Source organism: Thamnophis elegans, chromosome 13 (assembly GCF_009769535.1).
Source record: "Thamnophis elegans isolate rThaEle1 chromosome 13, rThaEle1.pri, whole genome shotgun sequence".
NCBI classification, from domain to species: domain Eukaryota; kingdom Metazoa; phylum Chordata; class Lepidosauria; order Squamata; family Colubridae; genus Thamnophis; species Thamnophis elegans.
The window spans coordinates 29,675,301-29,693,067 of NC_045553.1; the positions used below are offsets into that span (position 1 = coordinate 29,675,301).

Here is a 17,767-nt window from a genome sequence, read left to right on the forward strand (position 1 = left end):
ATCAGTAGAAGTACCCTGCAGTACTGCACTCTAACCACTGCACCACCGTGGCTTTATTTAGACTTTGAGTTAATCCTGATTCCTGGTGAGTACCTAGAGAAGACCATTTGACATTCTTGGCAACATTTTTGGAAGTGTCTCACCAGGACCTTCTTCCTAGGGCTGAGAGAGAGTGACCAGCCCAAAGTTGGCTTCATGGTTAAGGTAGGACTAGATTTCACCATCTCTTGATCTCTCTCTCTTCCCCCCACCAACCAAATAATATGGGTTTTTTTCTAAATGTAGTTAATAGTGCAGTCTCTCTATCGATGATCCAGTTGCTATTTTAATAAGACCTGGTGATGACCATGGCATTCTTTGCTGGAAAAGCAAAGTTTTAAACATTCTTCTGGCTTCAATGATACTAATCCATGACTTCTCGGCAATATTCAGAAGAAACCTCAATTCTTACCCCATTCTACTCTACTATCTCCAAGGAAGCAAAAAAGGACCTGGAATTCATTTGTAGCTGAGCCCTCAGTAAAAATTTAAAAGATGGAAGAACTGCTTTTTATAGAACAATGAAAGTTATTTCGGACTATCCTTAAAACATACATATCAGCATGGGAAAGATGTTTTTAAGGGACTTGTCTTTCATGTACTGATCATATACTAAGAAGATAAATGAAGGATTGAAAATACCCTCCCCCCCCACACACACACCAGGGCCTTTGGATAAAGGACTTTGGAAGGTCTTCTTCTTTCTTGATGATCTCTCTTGGAACTGTGGCTTTCTGAGAAGAAAGCTGAGAACAGCTTGCCTGTAAGGGGGCCACCACTACTAAGCCCAAGGCATTGTGGACATGAAAAGAACAACATCCAACCATATCTATCTAATACATTAACTGCACACTGATTCCTTTTGTATTAAAGGAGACAATAATTTAAAAACAACTGCTGGTGGATATTTCTGATAATGGAGGTAAGGCTTAATTAAGCAGCGACTACATATTTCCTCTCCTTTTGGTACTCCTTTTCTTTCTCATCTGGGAACATTCTTCTCATGCTCTCTGATCTTTCCCTCCCTCCCCATACACAACTTCAAAAAAGGTTGTCATAAGGTAAAGGTTCCTCTTGCACAAATATGCTAGTCATTCCCGACTCTAGGGGCGGTGCTCATCTCTGTTTCAAAGCCGAAGAGCCAGCGCTGTCTGAAGACATATCGGTGGTCATGTGGCCAGCATGACTAAATGCCAAAGGTGCACAGAACACTGTTACCTTCCCACCAAAGTGGTCCTATTTTTCTATTTGCATTTGTACGTGCTTTCGAACTGCTAAGTTGGCAAAAGCTGGGACAAGTAACGGGAGCTTACTCCATTACACGGTGCTAGGGATTCGAACTACCGAACTGCCAGCCTTTCCGATCGACACGCTCAGCGTGTTAGCCACTGCATACCGCCACGTTTGTTGCAATTAAAGGTTAATAATAATAATAAAATCAACTTGTGGCCAACTTGGAGCTTGGGTCTGCTTATGGCACACTCCTGGCACTGGAGATCAGAACAAAGCAAAGAGAGCAGGGCAGACAGAAGTTATGGATTTTGATGGGATATTAGATTCCCAGCTGCTGGCGTTGAAGGATGCCAAGAGCTAAAGTTCAAGTGATACAGAGCCACCTAATACATTTGTGACAGAGAACCACAAACAGTTGACAAAAGCAGTCCTGTGTTCTTGCAAAGCTTGCTCTGCAGAAATTTTTGGGCTTAATTGTCTGATTAAAAAAGTTGAGGCACCTTCTGACAGACGACCCAAAAAAGGAAATAAACATTTTCTGGCAGATTGCCTCTTAACGTAAGCCAACCCCAAGGTCAGGTGGAGCTAGAGGAATAGAAGAGAAGGAAACTACTCACAGCCATAGGGCGATCCTGTGGGAGAACCATTAATAAATCCAGGTGAACTGGGAACAGCCAGGTTGGACATGGGGACGTTGCTGTAGCCGTTCATGCTGTTACTGGGGGTGCTGTAATTAGACTGCTGAGGGGTCGTGCTGGAGGAATAACCTCGTGGGGATATGCTGCTTGTGTTGCGGATGTAGCCTGCAAGAAATAAACATTCACCGAGTGTCCATCAGTCAGGATAACAGGATGGTCCCTCTTAGACAGGTGCTCTTCAGTTACCTGGATCATGAATAGATTCATTCTTTCATTCAATCTTTATCATGGTCATGGATCAGCACACAAATTAAACATTAAAAATTAAGCATTAGAATAAAGCAAATCTGAACAGAACCAAACAGTAGTTTAATTTTGCAGTTGGTTTTATCTGTGAACTGTGGCTTTTTTTTTCTATATAGTGGATAGATGTCAGGCCAAATACCTTGGGTGAACAGTGTTCTAGAAATCTATAAATTGTACGCCTGCTTCGCAAGGAGGGGATTATTATTTTTGAAATATATTTATCATTATTCAATTATTAGGGGAACAATTTATGTACATGCTTGTTTTGTTTCTCCTTTTTTAAGACACATTATTTTCTCTTTGTGTCATCTTCTCTAGTTTCATTTTTATATTTCCTTTCCTTCCCCCGCTCCCCTTTTTGGGGGAGTTTGAACTTTAATGTTTTAGATTTTAAAAAATACAAAAAATAAAAGAAGTTGTAGAGAGGAAAAATAGCATGAAAAAATGCCCAAGTGTACAATGAAATAACATTTTGCCTGGAATCAGAATCCTAAATAATGATGAAAAAAAAAACCCATTCTCCTAGGTTTGTCAATCTCAATAGAATGTGAGGTTTTACTTTCACTCTTTTCTAAAGGAGAAAAGAATTTCAGTTTAATCCTCAAGGGTGGACTACGGCATTCTTATTGAGTTACCAGATGGCCGAGAAGTGTGTGTGAATGCTACATTTTTTTAAATTATACAATCCTCCTTCCAGCAGTCTGCAGCCTCCTTGGTTCCTCACACTTCAGTTCAGTCCCAGAGAAAGATCTGAAGAAGGAACTTCTTTCCTGGGGTTTTCGGTTTGGAAGTGAGAATGGTGAGGGAGGCTTTAGAGCGATTGCAAAATACATAAAAGAAAACAACCCATCAGGATCATTTTCTGGCTGTACATATGCCGTACAACTGCGTCAGAAAGAAAGGGAAACAAATACGGATTCAAAAATGTAGATAGGGTAGAAAAAAGACCTCATTTTCCACTGGGAAAGAAACTGAAAGGTGAAATTTGGCATAGTATTAGTTCAGCTTAAGGAAATCAACCCTGGCTGTCCTTTGGAAAGACTGAAGGTCAAGCTTTGGTCACCAAATGAGAAGAGAGGATTCTTCATTGGAAAAGACCCTGAGGTTGGGAAAGATGAAAGGCAAGAAGAGAAGGGGATGGCAGAGGATAGACAGTGTGATTGACACAATGAACATGAGTTTGGCTGAACTCCAACAGACAATGAAGGACAGGAGGGCCTGGTCTGTTGTGGTCCAAGAGGTCACGAACAGTCAGATGCGACTTCCTGACTGAACAATAACAAATAATTCAGCTTATGAAGTGAAATGTAGAATTCCAGAGCTGAAAAAAAGTTGGGGAGTTTTGTTATCACCTAGTCCAGCTCTCTTTCCAGTCCAAGATTTATAATATAGGCTGTCATCTTGTTAGATGATTGCCCAATCATGAAAGAAAAAAGGCAAACTCACCAAGTCGAGAACAAATTGTTTGATAGTCAAATAGGTTCTACTATTGGGGAGTCTTACTTAAGCTTTCACCAAATAACCTCCCTCTAGAGCCTCCAGTTCTTGTTTTGTCAAGTAGAGAAACGGAAAATAAAAGTTTATCTTTAGAAAGTTGCCTCTTCTAAGCTGCTTCACTGATATTCCTACTCCAAACATCTGTTTTATTAAATATTAGGAATCTTCTATTCTATTTCGTGTGTACATAGCCACATATGTATGCATTTTTAAAACTGACAATGTTACCTCGTTGGGTAATAAAACATCTGCAAGCAAACAATGAAGCTCAGCTAGCACCAATTCAACCCTGAGCTACAAATATTTTCTTCTATTGATAAAATTATTATTGTCAAGCATTGCATAGTATGCAAGAAAACAAGTAAGTTCAGAGAGCACCATAGATGCTCCTTTCAGGATTTTATAGATCTATTTAAAATCTTTTTAAATTCTGTATAGTTTTTCATTTCTCTCTAACATCAGAGTCCTCAGATGATTAATTGCAAGACTAAAGGTTTGTATTTCTAAGTAAAAAGCTGAATAAGTGTGCTACTAACTTCACAAATACAGTTTTGCAGGGTAAAACATAAGGTCCTCTCTAAAGATCTGTTGCAGCCTCTCACCCTTAAGCAAGTTCCACTAGTTGACAAGTACTTCACTTTGTTTGACAACATATGTACATTTCACCAATCAGATCTGCATGTTGAAAGAATGTGAAAGGGTGTTGTTTCAAGATCTGGAAAAAATTAGCACACTTGTGTTTTTAATATTTATAAATTTAACATGGGATTTGCTGCAAATAGTGGTCAAGGCTGCTCCTTCTCGAGGATTTCGGTAGAAATTCATGGTCAATTATTTTTTCCCCCCAAAGGATAGGTTTTAAAGGTAAACTGTTTGAAAATTGTAAGAGAGAGAAATGGATTTATACTACACGCACATATGAACTATAGGGACGGTTAAGGCTATGGATGGACAATATTTTAGAAGAAAATTAAAAAGAGAACAGGATGGCATGGACAATATTGAAACCAGAGGGTTGTTTTTTTTAATAAATAAAGAAAACAATATGCTATTATGGTGGCCTTGGGAATTACCATACTTTTCCCAGTATAAGACACACATCTTCCCCCCAAAGAGGGTGGTGCGTCTTATACACCAAATATGGCCATTTTTGGCCTCCCGAAACCCCATTCCATGTGTCCAATTTTTTGCCAAAAATGGGCTTGTTTTTTGCAAAAACAGGGCACAGAGGGTTTGGGAGTCCTGGGGGGAGCAAAAACAGAATGCGTAGGGGGAGGCCAAAAACGGGCCTGTTTTTAGCAAAAATTGGCCTGTTTTTCGTAAAAATGGGACGCGTAGAGGGTTTGGGAGGCCTGCAGAGTGCTCCTGGGGGCTGGGGGGGGGGCAAAATCTGGATGCACAGAGGCCAGCAACTATTTTTTTTTCATGTTTTCCTCTTCAAAATCTTGGTGCGTCTTATACTCTGGTGCGTCTTATACTCTGATGCGTCTTATAGAGCCGAGGTGGCGCAGTGATTAAATGCAGCACTGCAGGCTACTTCAGCTGACTGCAGTTCTGCAGTTCGGCTGTTCAAATCTCACCGGCTCAGGGTTGACTCAGCCTTCCATCCTTCCGAGGTGGGTGAAATGAGGACCCGGATTGTTGTTGGGGGCAATATACTGACTCTGTAAACCGCTTAGAGAGGGCTGAAAGCCCTATGAAGTGGTATATAAGTCTAACTGCTATAGTCCAAAAAGTATGGTAATAAGGACTACATCAGAATTAAGTCATGACCAACATTTCCCAGTTTCTGGCCATGATTTTCTTGAAGCAAAACCTTCATTCGTGGTGTACCTTTCAATTCAGCACTTTTACCTTGATTGTTCCCTTGTGTGGACTCAGAGATGCTAACTCCCAGCTGGCTGCCATAGGAGTTGATGCCCATCATGGCACTGTGAGCAGGAGAGCTGGACAAAGCAGGGATCTGACCTGGGTTTCTTGGGACGCTGTAGAGAGCTTCCGCAATATCAGCAGCTCGCTTCAGAATAATGTCCTGAAAACAAGCAAAAAAGAAGGACAAAAATCAGCATAAATTTTATTCCACTTGGACTGATTTGCTTTACAAATTAAAAAAAAGAAGAAGGAAAAAAATCCTCCCCAGATGTTCAGCAAACATGTGTCTTGAGATGAAGAGGGACCAGGTACGATGTGTAAGAAAATGCGAAGATCAGGCCTGCTGCTACTGCTGTTGTTATTTCCAATTTCTAAGGTTTCGTTTCAAATAGACTCTTACGCGAATTATACTTGGCTAACTGGCTAATGTAAAAGACCTCTTCCTCAAAGAGTTCATACTGTAAAGAGTAACCTGTTCTTTTCTGTTTGGCCTTTCTGGGCAGTGGAAGATTAACAGAATAAAAGGGCATCAGAAGGAAAGATAAAGGAGGATAAAGGAGGAGATGCCAGAAAGAGAAAAAGGGGTACCCCCCTCACTTGCCTCAACTCCATCAACTTTTGACATCTGAAATAGCTCTCTCTGAGGGAGATGAAGGGTCTAGAAACATGAAATATAAATAAATAAAGTCACTCTGATGAGAAATGTAGAAAAAAATACTACTCAATCCTCACCTAGAGCCCAAGTGAGCCATCTGTGGGTTCTAAAGCTGCAAAGCATAATGACCTAAAAGCCCTCTGGATCCTGACACTTGAGAACTCTAACAGGTGTTATCTGTCCCTGTTTTGGGAGGGCACTGAATGGGAGGGAGAGAATGGGAAGAATGAATAAATATCGCAGTAAAGGAGGGCTAGAAAAACTGGCAGATTGAAGGCAAAGAAATAAAGAACAAGCTAAAGGAAGATCTCCAAAATTACAAGCTTTTAAAAATGTTTATAAAACTTTTTAGAAGTTTCTGTAGAAACCAAAATTATTCCGTAGTAATAAAATCATCCAATAGAGAAGACTAACAGCACACTAGAAATTTCATCAGACAGGATGATGGAGCAGAATGGGTTGTATGCTCATCCTCTGCAAACAGAGATTGGAGGAAGGAGAAATTGTTTCCTTGGAATGGATTATTGGATTGAAATGGCAGATAAATTCTGTACCACAATGAGAAAGACCTCCCCAGAAGGACTGTAGAGGAGTCTTAATGGAGCATTAAGCCTCATCAGTTCCACTCAAGTAGATCAGGTGAAAAGGTGACTCAGGAAACGCTGGCAACACAACGCCTTCTTAACACATTCACGGGATAAAAAAGAGAGGAGCTCTAACCTGATTGTTATGTGGTGTCCCATACAGTGCTTCAACCAGGTCGGCTGCTCGCTTCAACAGCATCTCCTGCAAGCAGAAAAGGACAACCAAGGATATGTCATGCATTGAAAAATGTGGTGGTAAAAGCTAGGCAAGCACAGTGTGAAACACAACAGACCCTGAAATCAAACAGGACAAATGCTAATGTTCTTTTAAACAAAACACAAGTCTTTTTTTAAAAAAATTTTTTATAATTTATTTTATTTTATCAATTTCATATATACATTCACAATTATATGATCTCATAACTGTTATTAATAATATGTATTTATAACAATTTTTCCCTACTGTTGACAATATACTTGAAGATTGCTTTTTTATCATCCCATAGATCCATCTTATCTTACAACGGTTCTACTTCTTCTTCCTCCCTCTTTCCTTCCCTCGTTTCTTCTCTCCTACTCCCCTTCCTTCCCTCCCTCCTTCTCTCCTTCCCTCCTTCCTTCCCTCCTTTCTTTTCTCCTTCTCTCCTTCCTTTCCCCCTTCCTTTCCTCCTTCCTTCCCCCCTTCCTTCTCTCCTACATTCCCTTCCCTCCTTCCTTCCCTCCTTTCTTCTCTCCTTCCTTCCCTCCTTTCTTCCCTCCTTTCTTCTCTCCTTCTCTCCTTCCTTCCCTCCTTCCTTCCCTTTTTTAAAATTATTATTATTTATTAGTAATTCATATCTCACCATTCTGTTTTTGCGCTCCCAGTAGCTTTTCATCACGAAAACAAATAGTGGGAAGAACACATTTAACCAGGCTCCCTTAATTCAATCATGCTCTGAACATGCTAAGCCATAAAGCATGGTTTACAAAAACATTATGTTAAACTAAACCAATCCATCAGCTCATATCATGAGTTTGCCCAGAGTCAGCCATGATTTACTCAATTATTTCATATTTATTTTATTCAGTTTTATTTTACGACTTTTATTTTTATTGAGTTTAGAGTTTTTGTTTTTCGTATCGTGGATGTTTCAACCTGTATCTGTTCTGTCCGAGCCACCAAGTGTCTCTTTAGATTGTGGCAACACAGAAATGTGTTTAATAAATAAATAAACCTACCATATATTGAGAATACGGTATGGAGGGGCTGACATACCCTGTACAAGGAGCACTTGATTTAGAACCATTTGTTCCGTGACCATTTGAAGTTATAACGGCACTGAAAAAAATGACTTGTGAGCCATTTTTGACACTTGCAGCATCCCCACAGCCATGTGATCAAAATACAGATGCTTGGCAACAGACTCATATTTATGACGGTTTAGTGTTCCACTGCAATCTGGCTTGCAATTGGGTTGTTATGCCCAGTGTGGCTTCTCCATTGGTGAGAAAGGTCAATGGAGAAGACAGATTCACTTAACAACTATGTTACTAACTTAACAACTGCAGAGATTCACTTAACAACTGTGGCAAGAAAGGTCATGAAACGGGGACAAAATTCACTTAACAAATGTCTCACTTAACAACTGAAATGTTGGGGTCAGTTGTGGCCATAAATCAAGGATTATTTGTATTGTGCCTAAATTGGCTACACAGATCAGAGTTGGGCAAACAACGGTAGAATAAAATGTGGGAAGTAGATTTGTGGTTCAGAAGGCCAGACCAATGCAGCCATTTATTTTTTATCTTGTCATGTAAGTGAAGTCAAGAGGTGAGGAAGGAATCTTTACCTTTGCTAGTCGTTCTGGATCACCTGGATGTCTTGGGATGACCTTCTGGAGTCTTTGGAAACCATAATCTATGGTTGGCTCATTTAAAGCTGAAAAAGAGGGTGGAAAAAGAGAAACAAGTGAAATGTTTGTAGGGGAAGGGGAAAAAACACAAAAGTTGGAAATTATTTTGCACTGAAAAAAAAGAAATAGAATAATGGAAAAAACCAATAATTAATGTTGCACGCATATGAAGGAATGGATAATAGATGCTAACTAATCAAGAGGGAGAGAGAAAATAAGCTTTTCCACATTTGTGACAGCTATTGCTCAAAGAGCAGGTGACACTTATGGCCAGAAGAGAATTTGCACAGGTTTATCTTGTGCACAATGGGGTCCCTTTCTTCAACAGGGAAGCCCTTCAGATGCTCATTCACACCCTAGGCACCTCACAATTGGACTGTGGCAATGTGTTTTGCATGGGTCTGGCCTTGTAGGCCATCGGGAACTTGCAGATGGTTCAAAATGTAATTGTGTCAGCAGTAATGGGTGCTTCCAATTATGCCCATCACTGCCACCTAACATGCATTGTTACCAGTCAGCTTCTGTGAAATGGGGAGTAGAAATAACCCTGAGGAAAAAGAGGATGAATCACAATCAAGACAATCAAGATAAAATAAATTTTAGTCTGAGACAGAAACTTAGTTTTAAAAAGCATTTGACACTTTTAATAACCCTAACCTTGGATGATAGAAGGAAGAACTACAGCCTAGACAATAGTTTGGTAAGAGAAATCAAAGTCCAAAGCATCTCAGAAGGACTCAGATCTCTGGAAAGTGAAAGCCAGGATGGAGAGAAGTGCTTTCAGACTTGCAAGATCCTGTTACTGTAACTTTACAATAAAGATAGAATTAGTTTTGGAGAGTTTGCTTTGCTGTCTAGACTTCTTCAAAGGGGTAACAGACTCGACATTCCCTTGCAAGTATTCAGACTTGCAAGATTCTTTTATTGTAACTTTTTAATAAAATGTGTATTGGAGTTCATAATCTTGGATATATCAAGTCTGGTATACTTAAAAAACTGATATTTTGGGGACATATTCAAGATTCTAATTGGATATATTGTAAATTGAACAACTTTTTCTAATTGGGCAGCCTTAACAAATCAAATCAATCAAATTGAATCAATCAAATCAATTATCAACTTTTTCTGAGCAAGAAATGATAAAACAGATCTCTTAGACCATTAAGATTGTTTGGGATTACAGTATTGCTGCCTAGCAATGAATAACCCTTAAAGAACCATCTTGGTCATCCAAAAGGAACTACATTATCTTGTAACGTAGACCTTCTTCTCTAATTCTTCTTGCGCTTGATGTGTCAAAAGGGTCTAATTTAGAGGTTTACCCAGTGAAGGGCAAATCCTGGAGAAGATCACTGGTTTTACTTTTCCTTCCAATCAATTGGTATCTTCATGATCAATACAACTACCAATGTGGTTTTGGACAGAAAAAAAATGAAATCAGAGAAAAGCAAAAAAAAAAAAAAAAAACCACTTGCAAAATGGTTTAGGCAAGGATGATCAGATCATTACATTTTGCCTGGAGTGAACATGCATTTATTTAGAGAACAATGTCTGCACTCACTCATCAATAAAGTGGTCCACACCTATATTTCTCAAGAGGTCTCCTAAAAATTCATAGTTTAAGTTGGTTGAATAGAACCAATTATAATTGCATCTCCAAAGATGGCTTCCAAAAGACTATTAGGGATCTCAGCATTGCAGAGTAGATGGGAAGTTGGACAAACATTTCAAAAGGAGGCAAAACAATTTAGTTACAGCTTCCCAGAAAGCCACAAAAAGATTCCATGGAGTCATCAGGAGAAGAACTCAACTCAAGGAAAATCTGTGTTTACCCAAATAGTAGGAAATTTGCCCCTTTAAAATGTCCATCTTGCTCCCTTCTTCATTAGTTCATCAGGTCAGTAAGAGAAATTCAAAATGGCAGACATTTTGCAATCCTCTGCCTGCCATTAATAGGGCCATGATGGGGTACTTGACCAAAGAGAATGTCCAACCGTTTCTGATCCATATTAGTTTTTAGAAATTTTTTGCAAATCTATTCCACTGCATTTCTCCATTCATCTGATTTTCTTTTTTTTAAAGAATAAATTGATAGTTAATTGTGGATTTATGATTTTTTTTTGCAAAAGATACATATCACACAATGACATTGTTTTCAGCTGCAAACATTCTGATAATGTTAACCTTCATAATTAAAAGATGGCTTATCTTCTTTTAATCAGCATCTTGCAATTCAGAGAACTACCAGGAAAAAAATAGAAAACAATAAAAAAATAGAGTTCCAGGAGGTGCAAACTGGAAATGGTCATAGCATAGTGAGCAAAACCCTTTAGCACTGCAACTTTGCTTTGTTGGAATGTGAAGTTAAACCTGGTGCCAATTCAGCTTTTTATCTGGCCTCAGATTTTCCCATCTGGCTGTCTTTAGCAGAACAGAATGGAAGTACCCTGCGTAGCCATAATAGGCTCTGGTGACATGGATTTTGATTTATTTTAATGGAATAATGATGGGCCAGTTTAAAGATTGTTGGATGGAATCAAATGAGGGTTGAAGGGGAAAGACTTAGACCTAAGAATGTCAACTTTGCTATACTTAGAAAAAAATTTCAATGCCTATTGGGAAACATTCTGGATCGCTTAAGAAGTTTAATAATACACATTTCAACTGCCATAGAATCTATTTCCCTTCTGGGAGCAGAGCAGAGAAATTGTGCCAATAATCGTGAGAATTTGTCAGAAGCCTCTTGAGATCTTATATATCACTATCTGCCATTTCTCTTGTTCGTTCCGAGCCTAATAGTTGAAGTAAGTTACATGTCTTGGATCAAGCTGCATGGATTATAAATTGGAGAACTTTTTTTTTTTAAAAAAGGAAAGGAAAGGAAAAGAAAACCCAAATGATCTAAATGCACATACTTAACCAAGAATATCTAATGGGAATATTCAAGTTTGTAACACAGGGATAAAATCTGGCTACTATTTAATATTAATTTTTGAAGAAGACTGTCTTAAATATGGATTCATTTCACCTTAAATATGGACTTATTTCATGGTGGTAACCTGGAAGACTAGGTTTAGAATTATAAGCATTTAATATTTATATATCTTAAAATTCTAGCTTTTGGGCTTTTCTAAAACAATAATATAGATGAGAGCTGTTTCTAAGACTAGTTCGGGTTGTTAACATTTTTATTTTAAAATGCTGACAGTTTGGGATTAAGGATCACTTTTTACCTTGGTCATGCAGATCAATACAGGTACTAGTCCTCGACCATAATTGAGCCCAAAATTTCTGTTGCTAAGTAGGACATTTGTTAAGTGAGTCTTGCCCATTTTATGACCTTCCTTGCCACAGTTGTTAAGTGGATCACTGCAGTTGTTAAGTTAGTAACATGGGTATTAAGTGACTCTGGCTTCCCCATTGACTTTGCTTGTCAGAAGGTTGCAAAAGGAGATCACATGACTCTGGGACACTGCAACTGTCATAAATATGACTCAGTTGCCAAGCATCTTAATTTTAACCATGTGACCATGGGTGTCAACTTCAAACCAAACCTGGCAGAAGCCATTTTGTTGGTTCTCAGTTGCCACACAGTATTGGGGGGGGGGAGGCTGGAATGCACTGCAAGACACAAAATTGCTCTATCTCATGGGAACCAAGGTCACCTCCCATAGGTGTCAAATGAGAATGGAGTGGAATTCCTAGGGAGTCCACCAATGAACCTAATTGGACAATTGACCTGTAACACTTTGGGAGTGGATCATTTATGATTTTAAGTACCGAATTTTTCAGAGTATAAGACGCGCCAAGGTTTTGAAGAGGCAAATTAAAAAATGTAGGTAGGTAGATAGAGGGATACAGTAGGTAGGTAGGTAGGTAGGTAGAGGGATAGAGAGAGAGAAATAGAAAGAGAAAGAGAGAGAAATACAGTAGATAGGTAGGGAGAGAGAGAGAGTAGGTTGGTAGGTAGATAAGAGGAGGAGAGAGGGGGGAGGGAGGGAGGAAGAAAGAGAGAGTAGGTAGGTAGATGTTTCCAGGTGTATTTATCCATGTGCTGGAGAAGGAAATCACTGACAATCTGCAGCACCTAACCCGGAGGAGGGCCTTCTCTGTGGCTGCTCCAGCCCTCTGGAATGAACTCCCCGCGGAGATTCGGACCCTCACATCCCTTCAGGCTTTCCGTAAAGCCGTTAAAACCTGGCTGTTCCGGCAGGCCTGGGGTTGACGAGTTCCCTTTCCCGCTCGAATTGTGTGACTGTTGATTGTTTTTAAATTTTTCTCTGTATCTTGTTTGTTGTGTTACCTTGTTTGTACTACCCCCCTCCCCTGGGTTTGTTAGCCGCCCTGAGTCCCTCTGGGAATAGGGCGGCATATAAATGCAATAAACCTTTAACCTTTAACCTAACCTCTGCCAACAAAAATGGAGCTACATTTTTGCTGGCACAGCACTTGGGCTGCCACAGAAGCCTCTGACACAAGTGACATCTAACTGGTCATGCCCACCCGGCCCCCTGAGGTCAAACACAAGCCTTATGCAGCCCTCAATAAAATTGAGTTTGACACCCCTGTAGTAGACCAAAAGGAGAGCAGGTTGCCAAATATCTCTTAAACCTGAATGGGATTTTATTCATGGATATCTTATGCATTTTACACATGTACGGATGGCAAGCAAGATTTTACATACTTATGCAGAGAAGTGTGTAATATATGGACAGATTTTAGTTTGTTCCATCTGAAACCAATGTTAAATCCCTGATTTTCCCCAAAACAAAATCAGCAGGGAGATACTTTCACGATTCAGTCTTGTCATTTCAGATTTCAAAACTCCACAAAGAGCTGTCTAACTAATTAAGCCACGGAGGGGTTTCTCCCCACCCTACCGGGCCAGGAGGAAAGATGCTTGGCTTGGCACCCTGATCGGTCTCATGACTGCCATCCACACAACCCTGATAGAGGCTCCCCTGAAAGAAATTGCTAGCAGATCTTTAACTAGAGCAATGCTAGCGTGGCATCCTTTGCCATAACCTATTACAAGTACCCATCACACAGAACATATGCATACAGATAACAGCTCCCCCGTTGACATTTAGATGTACCCTTGGAATTTATTTTTAATTTTTATAGTTGTCTTTTTTTAAAAAAATAGTTTATGGGTCTTTCTTCAAACAAGCTGTCTCGCTGCTGTTCCTGTTCCGCTAATGCCTAATCAGTTGGAACATGAAATGAATATTGGATTTGGTATTAAATATTGAAGGACCCTCCTCAGATCTTCAGCAGCTGAATCATGAACTCCTGAGATCCCTGCCTTGCCATCTACATCTGCTTGCTAATAGGAACAGCACAAGAAAGCCTTTGTGGCAAACTCCCTTGGGTGCTGCTGACTGGAGCCTTGTCTCAACCCAGAGATTGCTATCAGCTTCCCAGAGTTCGGACACTGATCAGATTAAAGCATGCATCAAAAACTTTAGCCAATCTCTATCCCTGGTCAGGAACAATAGCCCCAAATACGACCAAACAAAAAGTACACTAAGAGATGAGAAACTGAATATTTGCATTTCTATTCACCTGGATTTGCTCAGAAGTAAACAAGAACTAAGCATGTATTTAGCAATAGCCTGATTCTACTAGGGATACCTTTATATTTTAGTTTGGAATGACCCAACTTTGCTTCTAAAGGAAAGTGACATGTTAGGAGTGCTCTCTTATTCCACTTTTCCCACCCTACACAAAATGAACAGAATAGCCTACATCTATAGTTTGTTAGAATTTAGTGCCTTCCGTTCATCTATCTTACTTACTTATAACACATGAGCAATGCGTAAAAGCACAATAATGGGACCCTGACTAGCATGTGTGAGGATTGCTTCAAGAACTGTTGATGCAATATACATAGCAATAGCACTTAGCATTAGCACTTAGACTTATATACTGCTTCACAGTGCTTTACAGCCCTCTCTAAGTGGTTAACAGAACTGCCCCCAACAATCTGGGTCCTCATTTTATACACCTCGGAAGGATGGGAGGCTGAGTCAACCTTGAGCCTGGTGAGATTTGAACTGTCAAATTGCAGTCAGCCGGCAATCAGCAGAAGTAGCCGGCAGTACCACACTCTAACCACTGCACTACCATACATATGATGTTTTATCTGGGTGCATCTTTCTGTACAAGGATAAAACATAAAGGCAGTCTTGACTTGATTTTAAATACAGTTCTATCAAGATTTGTGTGTGTGTGATGTGCTGTGTGCACTGCACCTGTAAAACTCTGCACAAAAAAAAGCAAACAACGAAAAAAAAGGAGGGATACGGTCATACATATGATAATATCAATTTGAAGGTTGCATCTATCATGGCCATATTTGAATGGTTGGTCCTCCAGGATAAACTATATGATTTCATGTCATGTTATATTTCAGCAGATATTTGTGCTGTCTTGCCCTAATTAAAGAAACGTCAGGCAACTGCCACATGATAAAAATATACAAGTCAAAGAGATTAAGAATCATTGGAGCCCATGTACATTTGAGCATTATGACCTGTAATGCTCAAATGTACAAAGAAATTATAAATCTAAATACATTAAATTTAAAAAGATATTTTAAAAATTTAAATACTGGATTTGCATGGGCATAAGAGTCATCTTGCTAAGATGGACAGAAAACCCTGTTGAAAATAAGCAAAGTTCGGAGTTGTAAACAGCTGAAAAATATTGAAAAATGCGGATGACATTGAAAGCTAGCCATCATTTGGGAAAGGCTGATTGCCTGGTAAACTTAACCCTTTTGTAACCAGAGTTTCTGTTTGCTTTCGGTCTTTCCTTGTTCATATATATCTTTTCTCCTCCATCCATTTTTTTCTCCCATTTCTCTTCCTTTACCACTACTACCATTCCTTACCCTCATCTCCTATTCAGCCATTCTTCCCCACCACCACCACCACTCTTAGTGATGAATGGAAAAAGAGGAATGTGTGTTTACATGTGTACTTGTTAGTTCCTATGAACGAGAGTAGTTGGTATGAGCAAGGCTGGTTATATGCAGATAAATTGATTTTTTTAATTGAGTTTTTCTTTTACAAGCAATGAATTAATTTTATTTATGTAGGGGCTCTTATTTTACAGGCAATGAATTAATTTTATAATGGTTACTTTATTTTATAGGTAATTAATTTGAACCAGTGGTTATTAATTAATTTTTGTTTTGTCCTATCCATGCCCTTTTCTGGAGTGTGGTTTCTCACACACACACACACACACACACACACACACACACACACACACACACACACACACAAATCTCATGCCCATTTAGAGAGGGCGGAATCCCTAGGATGGATTTCACTTGGAATAACAATTTTAAGTTAACAAGATGGAAAAGCTGGGCACGTCGCAAGGATACTTTCCTAGTATTTATGGTTTATTTTTCCTTCTATTTTCTTTTCCCTTTGAGATGGGAAGACTTTCGTCCGCACTAGTAAATATGGCATTACCCGCCCTGCCAATTTAATATTCCTCTGGCAATTTTGCAGGAAATGTGTGGCATGTTTTCCAAGATAAGACAGGCTTGGGTTATAGAGAAAAACACTCTCCTGCTTCAGGCAAAACAAAAAACAAAAACCAAAACCAAAACAGAATAATGAGTAGTTTCCTCTTTTAAAGCATGCCATCATTGTTAATAATGTAATCTATAGCTTGTTTAAAAAAAAATGCTACTGTCGTCATAATAGGTTCTGATCACCGCTGATAGAAGGAAAACAGGAGAAAAACAACAGTGGGTTAATTGTGCAGCTTGGAAGTTCTTTTATTGTTCTGTGTCTTTCTTGAAAGCATTTTGCTACCAGCCAGAAAGAGCTGGGGGAATTGGTTACACCAGGTGCAGCTGTATTTAATAGTTGTGTTTATCACTTTGCTTGTCATGATCTACTTAGACGGAGAGACTGAGAAATTGCTTGATTTTACCCTTGCTAATTTTGTGAAGCATCTTCTAGCAGATAACAGCAAAACAACTCCCCCACCCCTCTCCTTGGGTGAACCTAACAAAGAATCTTCTACCAATTTCCTTGCCTTCATTCCTCTCTGTATGGCCAAACAGCAGTGCGGTGGAGTGAAAAACAACCACAACCCACTGTCCTGTTTTTCATTCTTGCCTGGTTTTCAGCTCTGGTAAACATCTGCATTAAAGACCATAGTGAGCATTATGAAGGACTACACTTACTTTCGGTCTGAAAGTTGCACCTGGTAAAGAACTAAAGCAACCAGCACTCTTTACACACACACACATCAAAACAGTCTTCCAACAACTTCACTGGCTGGTTCAAGATTTTTTATTGTGACCACACAGACAATTAGGGATCAAGATTATCGGTGGAATGACTTTAGGTTGGATTTGGCATTCACGAATGTCTGTTAATTTTTTCACTGGGAAAAATAAAGTCTCATTTCTGCTTATCAGCAGGAATATCGGGCACATGGGAGAACCCACTTTTGATTTTCCATAAGGCTGATATTTCTCTGTTCATCCTTCTAAAAAACCAACAACACATAAAAAAATTTCCCCTGCCAAGTCTGGTGTGTGTGTGAGAGTGTGTGTATGTTCAGCACTGGGAGACAGCATTGTCCAAAGATGCCTCTGTGGTCATGTGGCCAGCATGACTATATGTCAAGGTGCATAAAACACTGCTACTTTCTCACTAAGGTGGTACCTATTTATGTAATTACATTGGCATGCTTTCAAACAAAATAGGTTGGCAGGAGCTGGGGGTTCATCCCTCTACACTCACCCAAAAGTGAGGGTTCTGCATTCCCTGATAGCAAAGCCGAAATAGACATGGGGACATGGAACCCAGCAACTGTACAGTGGGGACAGAGTCTTTCAGTGAATCATCAAAGCTCTTTTTCCTTAGTGTAACATAAAAAGTTTTCAATTTCAACTCTCCATGGGGAAATACACCCCTCTCCTGCCAGATCACTTTGATCTGGTTTCAATATGCCCCAGTATAGAGGACAGACTGGAAGAAGACATGACTTTAGTAAATGGGATCTCAGAATCAGGGC

At 39.5% G+C, this 17,767-nt stretch overlaps 1 protein-coding gene across 1 annotated transcript in view; it reads right to left on the reverse strand.

The window, feature by feature from the left end:
* The window catches only part of EBF2 (EBF transcription factor 2), a 263,628-nt gene that overhangs the window by 20,392 nt on the left and 225,469 nt on the right, over positions 1-17,767 (reverse strand). Inside the window, exons 11-14 of the mRNA XM_032228748.1 lie at positions 8,654-8,742; positions 6,961-7,026; positions 5,568-5,745; positions 1,890-2,075 (exon numbers count right to left, since the gene is read on the reverse strand). Of these exons, the coding sequence (XP_032084639.1) occupies positions 1,890-2,075; positions 5,568-5,745; positions 6,961-7,026; positions 8,654-8,742 (519 nt within the window). The remainder of the gene's footprint in view (positions 1-1,889; positions 2,076-5,567; positions 5,746-6,960; positions 7,027-8,653; positions 8,743-17,767) is intronic.